The sequence below is a fragment of the Peromyscus eremicus genome, chromosome 1, assembly GCF_949786415.1.
Source record: "Peromyscus eremicus chromosome 1, PerEre_H2_v1, whole genome shotgun sequence".
NCBI lineage: Eukaryota > Metazoa > Chordata > Mammalia > Rodentia > Cricetidae > Peromyscus > Peromyscus eremicus.
The window spans coordinates 163,804,504-163,817,849 of NC_081416.1; the positions used below are offsets into that span (position 1 = coordinate 163,804,504).

Genomic DNA, 13,346 nt, shown 5'->3' on the forward strand with positions numbered 1-13,346 from the left:
TAAAAGGAGTATATTTAAAAAACAAAAAACAAAAAACAAAAAAACTTGAGATCCTCCCTCAGCTTCTGGAGAGCTGGGATTACATCACCAAGCACTGCAAAACCAAGATCCTGAAACCTAAAACAGCCCACCCACTCCCTGTCCCGTCCACAGATAGGTCCGGACGAGCTGGTAAAAACCATTTATATCCAAGTTCATGGGGTCAAAGACTTTGTACAGAGTGGGGTGAGTAGGGCTTTTGCTGGTTTCTGATGTTGACTTCATCCTAGGGAGAGAGCTGGAGGGGCAGCGAGGTCCAAGAGGGGGCCAGCCTCCACCCAACTTTCCCTGTGTCCAGGCTGTGCAACGTCTGTCACGTGACTCCTGCTTGGCCTCAGTCTCCTCCTCTGTAAAACTGGATCATCAATGGTCTGTCCGACGACAGCACTCTACCGTTGAGCCACGCCCCCATCCCTTTTCAGCAAAGCCGCTTACCACTGAGCGACACCCTCCCCTCCTCACCCGTCCCTCCCCCACTCCACCCCTTTAGGTTAGCCTGGAATTTCTATGTACCAGGAGATAACCCAGAATCCTGACCCTCTGCCTCTTCTCCAGGGTGCAGAGACCTTGCACCACAAAATCTGCTCCCAGATTTTGTTTTTTTGTTTTGTTTTGGTTTGGTTTTGGTTTTTCCAAAGGGAGTCTTACAGCCAGGCATGGTGACACACACCTTTAATCCTATCATTGAGGAGGGAGAGGCAGGTGGATCTCTTGAGTTTCAAGCCAGCCTGGTCTACACAGCAAGTTCCAAGTCAGATGGGGCTACATGAGACCCTGTTTCAAAACAAACAAACAAACAAAACAAATCACGGCCCTCAATCTGGCTTAATGGATAAAAGGCCTCTGCCCCCAGCCTGAAAACCGGAGTCCATCCCTGGGACCCACCGGGTAGGAGAGAACCAGCTCCTGCAAGTGTCCGCTGACTGGTACACAGCCACCATGCCACAATTAGACCCCCCATGTGTAACTATTTTTCAAGTTTTATTTATTTGGGGGAGGGTCGAATTAATTCTTTTGCCATCTAGTATGATAGTACACACCTGTGATCCCAGCACTCCCAAGGTAGAGGGATGGATTACCCACGAGTTCCAGGCCATCTGGGCTACATAGAGACCATCTCAGAAAACAATAAATAAATAGAGTTGGGATTACAGACATGTGCCACTATGTCTGATAAATGGTGTGTTTCAAAAACACGCCCAGAAGTGGGAAACCACAACATTTAGAGACTGTCCCGTGTTCTAGTGGCGGTGACAGCAGCAGAGGGAACCCAGAGCCTTCCTTGTGCAGGGCCTGCCACTGAGCTCCAGGTCCACCCCAGCATTCCCATTTTTCATTGTTATTTTGAGGCAGATCTCATTCAGTTGCCCAGGCTGGCCTGGAAGCTTCGATCCCTCTGCCTCGGCCTCTTACTAAGGTTACAGGCACGCAGCACCATACCCAGCAGTCGCTCTTTATTTTAAGGAGCTGGGATGACAGAAGCCACCACACAGGGCTACAGTGTTCCTCTCTCTTTCTTTTTCTTCCTTTTTGTTTTTCTTAAAGTCAGTGTCCTCCAGCTTCAGCATTTCCAGTTCAGAAGTACTGGGTTACCGATGTCCATCACCATGCCTGGACACTGTGTCCTCTGGGCAGGGGATGTAGCTCAGTAGCACAGTATTTGCCTAGCTTGTTCCTTGTTTTGGTTCCCAACTCTAGCACCGAGAAAACAAAGAAAAAAGAAAAAGAAAAGCCTTGTTGTATATAACATGCCTACAGGCCCAACTATTGGGAAGGCTGGGACAGGAAGATTCATCGAGGTGTTCAAAGTCAGTTTGAGCAACATAGTGAGACCTCATCTGCAAAAAAAAAGTGTCACTGAATTGCATTTTTTTGTTTGTTTATTTGAGACAGGAGACAAGGGTTCATTGTGTATCTCACAATGGCCTTGAACTCACCATGTAGCCCAGGGTGGCCAGACCTTGCAGCAGACGCCCTGCTCTGGCCTCTCAAGTGCTGGGACTACAGGTATAACCTCCAGGAGAGGCATGAGTGTAAAGCACACAGTGAACTCTAAAATATGGGTACTTGTGGGGGACCTGCCTTCTTGCCTTCTTCCCACACCAGGCTCCTCCCCACAGCCTTCCATGGCTCTCTGCAGCCTTCTGATGGTGGCAGCTTCAGAAGCCCCTGAGCTTTGCCACACTGGAAGCTTATCAAAGGCTGCTCTTCCCCCGGACACCACACCACTCCCCTGAACCCCTGCCCCTCCAATGAGACATAGTGAGACACCCCCCCTCCAATCTTGGACTGACTCTACCCCCAAGCCTGGCCATTCCATGTTCCGGTATAAGTGGAAGACTCACCGAGATAAGCCCCTGGCTGAGTCAATGCCGCAAAAGTGTCATATCCTAGGGATGGGAGGTGAGGGGCACCTGAGGCCCCCACAAGGTCAGCCACCTGCCACCCTCATCCCTTGCCACCCACTCCCTCCAACTACCCTGGACTCTGGGCTCACCCCAGGGCGGAGCGCCGTCCTCCTTCGTGCCCTTTGCCAGCGAAGGCCCCAGGCAGCGGCCAGGAGCACAAGCGTGAGAGGCAGCAGCAGCAGCAGCAGCAGCAGCAGCAGGAGATGGCTGGACGGAGGCTCTGGAAGCTCGGTGCCTTCTAGGGCGACAGGACTCCTTGGGGGCAGCAGGGTAGACGAGTCTGGGGAGAGAGCAGAACCAGGTCACCGAGGGACTCGCCAGAGCAGACACTGGAAGTCCTGGAGGACCATGGGTAACAGTGCATGAGGGGCCTACAAACAACTGAAAACTTGGGGGTGGGCGGGTGGATAGGCCAGGCAGCACACGCCTTTAACTAGCATTCTGGAGCAAAAGCAGATGTATCTCTGTGAATTTGAGGCTAGCCTGGTCTACATAGTGAGCTCCAGGGCAGACATGGATGTTTAGTGAAACACTTTCAAAAATAAACAAACCAAATTGGATATAAAAAGTATGAGCCTGGGGCTGGAGAGATGGCTCAGTGGTTAAGAGCACTGGCTGCTCTTCCAGAGAACCTGGGTTCAATTCCTGGCACCTACATGGCAGCTCCCAAGTGTAGCTCTGACTCCAGGAGCTACCAATCCAATACTCTCTTCTGCACACACACACACACACACACACACACACACACACACAAAATCTAAATTAATTAATTAATTAATTAAAAAAAAGTATGAGCCTGGCTGGGTATGATGGCCCATACTTTTTTTTTTTTTTTTTTTTTTTTGAGACAGGGTTTCTCTATGTAGCCCTGGCTGTCCTGGAACTCATTCTGTAGACCAGGCTGGCCTCACCTTTAATCCCACCACTCAGGAGACAGAGGCATGAGGATCTCAGCCTTATCTACATAAAAAGTTACAGGTAGCCAGGACTATATAGAGAGACCCTGTCTCAAAATTAAACAAAATAAACAAAAGCTAAGAAAGAAGGGGCTGGAGAGATGGCTCAGAGGTTAAGAGCACTGACTGCTCTTCCAGAGGTCCTGAGTTCAATTCCCAGCAACCACATGGTGGCTCACAACCATCTGTAATGAGATCTTGTGCCCTCTTCTGGCCTGCAGACATAACACTGTATACATAATAAATAAATAAATCTTTAAAAAAAAAACAACAAAAAACTAAGAAAGAAAAAATTATTGTTACCCAGAAACCTGTGGCTCAATCAGTTTCCCTTCTTAGTGGACAGGACAGCCCTAGACAAACAGACTGGAAGTTCAGACAGGTAAACAGAGGTCATAAAAAGGCATGTCTGACCCTGCCTGAGCATCTATTGCAGTTAATGGTTGCTAGGTAGGAAGAGACATTTTCTTCAGTAGTGTAACAGCCACTGGTAAGGTGCCCTGTAAACAACTTCTCAGGAATGGTTCCTGTAGTAAACTGACCTCATTGGCTTAAAAAATAGAAGAGGGACTAGTTAGAAAGAGGAAGGGGATCCGTGAGACAGGGAGACACGTATGAAAATGTCATGAGACACATCATTATATATAATTAATATGTGTAAAAAATATGAAAAAAAAACCTTATGAAGCCAGATGTGGGGGCTTCACACTTGTAATCTCAGCACTCAGGACAGGCAGGAGGATTGCTCTGAGTTCAAGGCCAGCCTAGACTACATAGTATGAAAATGTCATGAGCCACATTATTTGTTTAACTAAGTAAAGATGTGTTGTATTTGTTTGTGTTGCAGAATAATTGTTAAACTACGTAAAGATGTGTTGCTGTTTCACCTTGCCTGCCTAAGGTACCTGATTGGTCTAATAAAAAGCTGAATGACCAGCCAGGCGGCGGTGGCACACACCTTTAGTCCCAGCACTTGGGAGGCAGAGGCAGGCGGATCTCTGAGAATTCGAGGCCAGCCTGGGCTACAGAGTGAGTTCCAGGACAGTCCAGGCTGCACATGAAACCCTGTCTCGATAAACCAAAAACAAAAAACAAAAAAAAGAAAAGAAAGAAAGAAAAGAAAGCTGAATGACCAATAGCTAGGCAGAGGAGGGATAGGTGGGGCTGGCAGACAAGTCAGACAGCTAGCCAGGGTCCAGCCAGCCAGACACGGAGGAAGCAGGGAAGCAGAATGGACAGTACGTAGAGGAGGTAAACAAGCCTCAGAGCAACACATAGATTAATGGAAATGGGTTAATTTAAGTTAAAAAAAAAAAGCTAGCCAGAAACAAGCTAAGGCTGGGAATTCATAATTAATAATAAGTCTCCGTGTGTCTTTATTTGGGAGCTGATTGGTGGCCTAAAGAGAAAGCCTGCTACAATTATTACATAAAATTAATATGTGATAACATGAAAAAGAAAAAGTTCTGAAGCCAGATGTGGGGGCTTCACACTTGTAATCCCAGCACTCAGGACAGGCAGGAGGACTGCTCTGAGTTCAAGGCTAGCCTGGCCTAAATAATGAGACCTTATCTCAAAAGAAGAGAAAACGGGCCGGAGAGAGGGCTCAGCAGTAAGGAGCACTGGCTGTCCTTGCCTTGGACCTGGTTTCAGTTCCCAGCACCCACATAGCGGTTCACAACCATCTGTAACTCCAGTCCCAGGGGACCTGACACCCTCTTCTGGCTTCCTTCAGCACCAGACACAGTCAGTGCACTTACAGCATGTAAGTAAAAACACTCATACACATAAAAATAAAAAAGAAGAAGCCGGGCGGTGGTGGCGCACGCCTTTGATCCCAGTACTCGGGAGGCAGAGCCAAGCAGATCTTTGTGAGTTCGAGGCCAGCCTGGGCTACAGAGCGAGATCCAGGACAGGCACCAAAACTACACAGAGAAACCCTGTCTCAAAAAAAGAAAGAAAAAAGAAAGGAGAAAGAATTTGTCTCAAGTCTCAGCTAGCAGAAGCAGAAGCCTCTAGGATACACAGTAAGCAGGACTGTGGGCTGTGAGCCAGGGTGGCACCGGGGTGCTGGGCTCCGGGGAGCCGGGTAGTACTGGGGGTGCTGGGCTCCGGTGAGCCGGGTGGCACCGGGGTGCTGGGCTCCGGGGAGCCGGGTAGTACTGGGGGTGCTGGGCTCCGGCGGGCCGGGGTGCTTGGCTCCGGTGAGCCGGGTGGCACTGGGGGTGCTGGGCACCGGTGAGCCGGGTGGTACTGGAGGTGCTTGGCTCCGGTGAGCCAGGTGGCACCGGGGTGCTTGGCTCCAGGGAGCCGGGTAGTACTGGGGGTGCTGGGCTCCGGTGAGCCACGTGGCACCGGGGGGCTGGGCTCTGGTGAGCCGGGTGGCACGGGGGGGGGGGGGGGGCTGGGCTCCGGTGCTGCTGTTACCTGGCTGACATTGCACCTCCAGGCACCGAGAGAAATTCTGGCAAGCCTTCCCCATACAGGGTTTCAGAGCCAACAGCTGCGTGCAGGTGTCCTGCAGGAGGTGGGAGATGTTGGTCTGGACGAAGCGAAGACATTCTGGGAGAGGCTGGGAGGAGGGAGGGATAGGTCATCACCATGTCATACCAGCGTCTCCACCAACCCAGGGCCCTGACCTGAGGTCAGAGCCAGTGGGCCCGGGTCTCAAAGAGTTCAGGGACCTACAGTCGTTAGGGGAGAGAACCCCTTAGTAATGGCCTTCTTCACCTACTCAGGCACAGACCCAGTAACAGGGTCCCCAGGTGACCTTAGTGCTTGGAGGTTCCAGCTCTACCTCGGTGGTATGCTGTCGGCAAAAGAACCCCACGCCACCCCCACAAGACCTAGCAGAGCCGTATCTACTTCAAGGCCTGGGGAGGGACTTGGCTCCTTCATTTTGTTACCAAGTTCCAGCGCTAACCTGGAAGGCGCACGACCTGACGAAATGTATCTCCGTGTTGACAGCCTCCAGCAGCTCTTGCATTTCGGTCCCTGCCACAGTCTTCAGTTGCTCCATCCAGCGCTGGGCCAGGAAGAGGCTCCACAAAGCCTTGCAGTGTTTCTCCTGCACAGCAAGAGCCCAGTTCAAGTCACAGGGCGGGGGTGTAGGGGTGCCTGTCGGGGGGGTGCTACCAATGACTAACAGGGGATGAGCCGGCCAGGAGGTTGAGGGAGGGTGGGCGGGTGATGGACGGAAGGGATGGGTGGGGCCAAATGGCGGAGCGAGGGCGGGGCTAGGTGGCTGAAGAGGATGGGCGTGGTCAGATGTCTAAGGTAGGTTGGGCGGGGCCGGGGTCCTGAGAGGTGGGGCTTTGCTAGAGACGGAGGGGTGAGAACGGTGGGCCTGCCAATCATGTGACGTGGGACAGGGCCAGACACCCAGGGGAGAAGTGGCAGGGGTACAGGTCCGAGACCCCTGACGGGAGGGAGGGCCTGCTACACCTGAGGGAGCAGCGATCAGTGGGCCAGTCTGGAGGGCCTGAGCGGGAGAGTGGCCGGCCAGACTTCTGAAGGACTGAGCTCGACCGCCTGGGTCTGGGGAGCGGCCGGGCCAGGGTCCCAGTCCCCAGGACAGAGGGAAGAGGAGGCCGCCCACTAGCCTTGTCCCTGAAGGGCGGCACATCTGAGTCTGGTTCCCACCTCCATCCCAGGGCCCTCCCGACTGTGACTCACGTCCTGAAGGTTGATGGCCACGGTGACTGGGTAATCTTTAAGCAGGTAGTCAGTCTGTGGGAGAAAACAAGGTGAGGCCTGACTGAAAGCAGGGGACGAGTTATAGAGTCGGAGGAGTTGGGGACTGACCCTGAGACAGGGGACATGGACACCGAGAAAGGAAGACAGGGCCCATATAGAGAAGAAGAGACAAGAGACAGCAGGGAAGAGACCCACAGAGAGGGAGAGCCAGAGAGAGGGGGGCAGAGAGGAACACGGACCTAGACACTGAGAGAGACCTGGAGAGAGAGAGACAGACACAGAACAGGGACTCAGAGACAGAGAGACAGAGACAGACAGACAGACCCAGAGAGAGACAGTGACAGAGACCCAGAGAGAGAGAGAGAGAGACACAGAACAGGGACTCAGAGACAGAAAGAGAGAGAGAGAGACAGACAGACAGACCCAGAGAGAGACAGTGACAGAGACCCAGAGAGAGAGACAGACAGACACAGAACAGGGACTCAGAGACAGAAAGAGAGAGAGAGAGAGACAGACAGACACAGAACAGGGACTCAGAGACAGAGAGACAGAGACAGACAGACAGACAGACCCAGAGAGAGACAGTGACAGAGACCCAGAGAGAGACAGACAGACAGACCCAGAGAGAGACAGTGACAGAGACCCAGAGAGAGAGAGAGACAGACAGACACAGAACAGGGACTCAGAGACAGAAAGAGAGAGAGACAGACAGACAGACCCAGACAGAGACAGTGACAGAGACCCAGAGAGAGAGACAGTGACAGAGACAGAGAGAGAGAGAGAGAGAGATCCAAAGAGAGACAGTAGGGACCCAGAGAGAGAGACAGTGACAGACCCAGGAACGAGACCCCACAGAGACAGAGACACTGAGAGATAGGGCAGAGATGGGGGGGCCCAGCTCGGTGGCCTGGTGGGAGCCGCTCACCAGCCTTCCGATGCTCACTTTGAAGTTGGAGGAGATGGGGTTGTGGCTGAAATAGCAGTCAGGTGTGCCCCGCAGGCAAGGGCTCAGCAGCAGCAGCAGCAGCAGCAGCGAAGGCTACAAGGGGACGATGTCAGCGTCCCCTCCGCAGGGCTGACTCCCTGTATCCCCTTCCTTCCCTACCTGCGTGTCTGTCACCTTCCTGTCTGCCTGTCCTGCCTGAGTCCACGCTTCTCCATCCCATCGTCCTCTTTCTGACCATCCCGGGTCTCTCCATCCCTTACCCATCTCCCTTCTCCGCCCTGCTCCATCATCCCTCAGGTATACGCACATTTGGGCTCCAGGCTGGCACCAGCACTGTCATCTCGGCCGGAGACCCCTCATGCCTGTGGCAGGGTCTTGGAAGGGACAGAAGAGCAGGCCTCGCACCCTGCAGCCCCTTCTGCGCTCGCCCCTGTACCCCTCCGCCCCGTCCTGCCGCCTTTGATGTGGGCACGTTTCCGCCTCCTGCTCCCCCGGGCTTCCTGCACGAGCCCCAGTTACGGTGAAAAGTCATCTTCCCTTCTAAGAAACCGGTCCCCAGAATCCTCCCCAGGCCCCCACCCTGCTCCCTCGGCCCGGGAGTGGGGACCCTGGGACCGCCCCTCCGGGACCTGGAAAGCCATTCACCCCACGCACCAGGCTTGCCCCAGCTGGGTGTGGAAGGACCAGGCTGGGTGACAGCCAAAGACCGAAAGTGAAAGGAAACTTTGGGGTAGACTGTGCAAGGAGTGTGTTCGTGCCCGGGCGGGACGCGCCACCTAGTGGTGACAAGTGATGCGGCCGCAGGCCTCAGCTAGGACAGCGCACGGACAGCGACACTGTGAACTAGCTAAGGTCACAACCAGGTCTTCCAGCTTCGAAATGGATATAGAATCTGACCAGTGCCCATCACATCAGCTGCCACCGCACTGGCCTTGCCTCCACCATCTCCCACGAAGAATGTCACCGTGGCCTCCTTTCTGAGTTCCCTGCTTCCTAACCCCCAACTGCTCCCAGGGGACAGAATTTGTGAACCTGTCAGCTGAGTCCCTCCAGTCTCTGGGTTCCTGATTCTTTCGAGATAAAAAAAAAAAAAAAGTCCAGTCTTCAGCGGGGGCGGTGATAGTGCAGACCGGTAACATCAGCTACCAAGGAGCCTGAGGCAGGAGGACTGAAGATTGGAAGCTGGCCAGGGCAATTTACTAAGACCCTGTCTCAGAAAGTAAAAAGAGGAACAGATTCACAGCTCAGTTGGAGAGCAGCTGCCTAGAAGCGACCAGTGAGTGGCAGAGTACTTACCTGGCATGCTCCAGGCCCTTGACTCAATCCATAGTCCCTGCCTCACCCCTCCAGAAAGGTGGCCACAAAGGTCTGCAGTATTTGACCCTGTGCTAGCTGACCCTCTCCCTGCTCACCCCATGCTATGTTCCTTTCCAACACTAGCCATCCTTGGCGTGTCTGAGGTGGGTATACTTTTTTTTTCCTTTTTTGGTTTTTCGAGACAGGGTTTCTCTGTGTACTTTTGGTGGCTGTCCTGGAACTCGCTCTGTAGCCCAGGCTGGCCTCGAACTCACAGAGATCCACTTGCCTCTGCCTCCCGAGTGCTGGGATCAAAGGCATGCGCCACCACCGCCCGGCTGAGGTGGGTATACTCAGCCCAAGGCCCTGGCCCTGGCTGTTTCCTCAGTGTGTGGAATACCCTTCCCTCCAGATACCTATGTCCTCCCCATCTCATCGAAGTCTTAAACACACAAGGCTGAGGCTTCACGACGGCCCTTGCAGCAGCGGGCTCACCCTGCTCTGTTCTTATCACCACTGAACACATCCTGTGGCTGACGTATCTCCCCGTTGTCTTGGCCTCTTGGGTGGCTGTTTCCGCCCTGCAAAGCCCTTGCACTGAGCACTGTACCTGTCTGGGCGCAGCACCAACCACACAGGTGTTCATCCCATGGTGGCCGACAGGCCCTGACTCTTCCTAGTCCACCACTGCTGTGCGGCACATGTGTCTGCGTTTGGGTTTGGCGCCTGGGAGATAAGCCTGGGATTTTCCAAGTATGGGGAGGGAGTGCCATTGTTTGTCAGGGCTGGTACCTGGATGGCACCTGAGTTCCCACGGAGGCGATTCAGAAAGGGGCAGGTCGTGCCTGAAAGACTGAGAGTGAAGAATATGGTATGTTGGAGGTAGTAGAGCTAGGTGTTCAAGGTTAGCCTTGGCTACGTAAGACCCTGTCTCAACTGGGTGGTGGTGGCACACGCCTTTAATCCCAGCACTTGGGCTGCAGAGGCAGGCGAATCTCTGTGAGTTCCAGGCCAGCCTGGGCTACAGAGCGAGTTCCAGGACAGGCTCCAAAGCTACACAGAAAAATCCTGTCTCGAAACCCCACCCCCCCAAAAAAAAGACCCTGTCTCAAAGTAGGCAGGGCATGGTGATACCACCTTTAATCCCAACACCCAGGAGAGGCAGAGGCAGACGGATCTCTGTGAGTTCAAGGACAGTCTAGCCAATATAGCAAGCTGCAGACCAGCCTGGACTACACAGTGAGACCCTGTCTCAAGAACCTAAGACAAAACAAAAGAAAACGCAACCAGCCAATCAACCAACCAACCAAAACCAAGGCTGGCTGGCAAGCCGGCTCAACAGGTAAAGGTGCTAACTCTGAAGCCAGATAATTAAATCTCTGGGACCCACAAGAGGGGAGAGCTCACTTTCAAAATTGCTTTGACCTTCATGTGCAAACCACAGCACATGCACACATACAACATAAATAAAGTCTGAAAGGAAAAAGCCTAAGGGTGTTGTGGTGGCAGCTTGAGAGATAAGTCACCCACCTACTGGAAGGTTCAGGGACTCTGTCAGCCTACCTACCAGAGCCACAGTATGAGTTCCGAACAGTAAAAAAGTCTTCTCTTGTGTTTCAGCCTAGCTTGGGCTACATGAGACCCTGTCTCAAAAAGTCAGATGATGGACTGGGTGTAGGTAGCCCACGCCTTTGATCCCAGCACTTGGGACGCAGAGGCAGCAGATCTCTGTGAGTTCGAGGCCAGCCTGGGCTACAGAGCAAGTTCCAGGACAGCCAGAGCTACACAGAGAAACCCTGTCTCAGATGAAAAATGTTGAAATGATGTGGTCTCAACCTCCAGGACCCCCAGTCTTTCCAGCAAAAGCCCCCAACCTAGACCACGGTCCCAGAGATGATGTGGGGCCTCTGCAGCCCCTTTCTTGCCATTCTTTGTAGGGACAACTCTTGTGTTAGCTTCCTGCTGATGTAACAAGAGATTACAAGTTGAGTGGCTGGAAACCACAGTTTATCCCCTACCAGGCAGTGGTGGAGCACGCCTTTAACCCCAGCACTCGGGCGGCAGAGCCAGATGAATCTCTGAGCTTGAAGCCAGCCTGGACTACAGAGCGAGTTCCAGGATGGCTAGGGCTATACAGAGAAACCCTGTGCGTATGTGTGCGTGTGCGTGCACGTGCGTGTGTGTAGGGGGAGTTTATCTCCATTAGGTCTAAAGGCTGGAAGTCCAGCTGGCTCCCTCTGCAGGACCCAGGGGAGAAGGGCTACAGTATTGCAGCTCCCTCTGACCTCGCCTCTCCTCACCCCTCTGCACATGCCTCTGCAGCGTCTTCTCTGAGTCACAGGTTGCTTGTTCTTGGACTTAGGATCAATTTAGATAATGTACGGTGATCTCATCTCTAGATCCTGGGGCTGCAGATAGTCCATTGCTAGGTTAGCGTGCATGAAACCCTGGATTCCTTCTCCAGCATGGCAGAAGCAGGCTAGGCAGTGCACACCTCTACTCCCAGCAAAATCATTTCACTATGAGACTGAAGCCAGCCTGGGCCTACCAAAGCAGTCAATCCCCAGCCTCCAGCTGCAGTCTGCCCATGTATGCTCCTCTGTGCTCTGCAGACCTACTGCTGCTGCACAGTGTCGGGTGGGCAGGTCACGGCTAGCTTGTTGAGCAGTGTCGTTCTTAGAGCACCAGAGCCGCCTTGTGTAGCACTTGAGGGGATTTGTCACAACCAGTCTGACAAGTGTCAGGCTAGTGCTAGCTTTGTCGCTGTGAGAGCTTGGCTAGCCCCTAGTCCTCTATAAGCTGAGGGTTTCCTTCTACCCTAAACTGGACAAAACCACTAGGTGTCTTCTGTGTGTAGTTCTAGGGATTGAGTCCAGGACTTCCCACACTCCTGGCAGGCACTCTGCTGTTGAACTGTGTCCCAGCCCCTCACTGGGGGATTCTAGGCAGGGGCTCTACCACTGAGCCACATCCCCAGCTCCTCACTGGGGGATTCTAGGCAGGGGCTCTACCGCTGAGCCACACCTCCAGCCCCTCACTGGGGGATTCTAGGCAGGGGCTCTACCACTGAGCCACACCCCAGCCCCTCACTGGGGGATTCTAGGCAGGGGCTCTACCACTGAGCCACACCCCCAGCCCTGTGTCGTTCTCTCTCTTCTTGGTCCACCTACCCGAAGTAGATGGTCTACAAATCCCTAGTCTGTCCCCAGCCTTTCCCTCTGGGAACTCTGGCACGCTTGCATGTCTTGCTTTGGCCAATGACTTGAGAGAGGAGAGCGAAGGTTCCTCCTGGGTGAACCCAACAGGCTTGGGAATGGATGTGGGGGACCTGTGCTGTGACCCTGTCTCCCTAATTTCTTCATGTGTTGGAAACTTAACTCCCACATTCCCATTGTTGGTATCTCCAGCTGGAGCTTTAATGGAGTAATACCTAGGGCCTGGTATTTCAGCACTTGAAGGCTGGGGCAGGCAGATCACAGTAAGCTCTGGAACAGCTTGGGCTACACAGTGAGTTCCAGTTCAAGCAGGGTTAGTCAGACTCTCTTCTTGAGAGCCTTATTAGTATACTATACAGCCCTAGCTGTAACAACACAGACAAGGTAACCCTCAAACTCAAGGAGGCCCCCCGCCCTGCCTCTGGGGTTAAAGGTGTGTGCTACCACCCCAGCAAGACTGTCTCAAAAAACCTTAAAACATGATGACTCAAGGCTAAAAGCACAGACTACTGCATAGGACCTGTGTTTAGTTCCTAGCACCCAACACTAGAGAGCTGGGTCTCTCTGTGCCCATACCACTTACAGAATAAAAACAAAGAACATACTGTGCTGGCCAGTTTTTGTTGTTGTTTCGAGACAGGACTTCTCTGTGTACCCTTCGCTGTCCTGGAACTCACTCTGTAGACCAGGCTGTTCTCAAACTCAGAGATCCCCTGCCTCTGTAGAGACCCACAGAGGTTTCCTAGTAAGGTCTGAGCTTGCTTTATCCAGCAGGGCTGCATAGGGGAAT

The 13,346-nt window shown here is 53.2% G+C and overlaps 1 protein-coding gene across 3 annotated transcripts; it reads right to left on the reverse strand.

Moving 5' to 3' along the window:
• Window positions 1–1,478: 1,478 nt before the first annotated feature.
• Window positions 1,479–9,066, reverse strand: Flt3lg (fms related receptor tyrosine kinase 3 ligand). Of its 3 annotated transcripts, none has more exons than XM_059253441.1 (8): window positions 8,353–9,063; window positions 8,025–8,138; window positions 7,079–7,132; window positions 6,327–6,470; window positions 5,831–5,975; window positions 2,537–2,727; window positions 2,385–2,453; window positions 1,479–1,733 (listed from the first exon to the last, which is right to left on the reverse strand). In XM_059253441.1, the coding sequence occupies exons 1-7, from the start codon at window positions 8,575–8,577 to the stop codon at window positions 2,430–2,432; spliced, it is 897 nt and encodes a 298-aa protein (XP_059109424.1). In that variant the 5' UTR covers window positions 8,578–9,063; the 3' UTR covers window positions 1,479–1,733; window positions 2,385–2,429. The 3 variants fall into 3 exon arrangements, with proteins under 3 accessions (XP_059109424.1, XP_059109427.1, XP_059109426.1); XM_059253444.1 differs by having other exon boundaries at window positions 1,479–2,453; window positions 8,353–8,419; window positions 8,700–9,062; XM_059253443.1 differs by having other exon boundaries at window positions 1,479–2,453; window positions 8,043–8,138; window positions 8,353–9,066.
• Window positions 9,067–13,346: the final 4,280 nt, after the last annotated feature.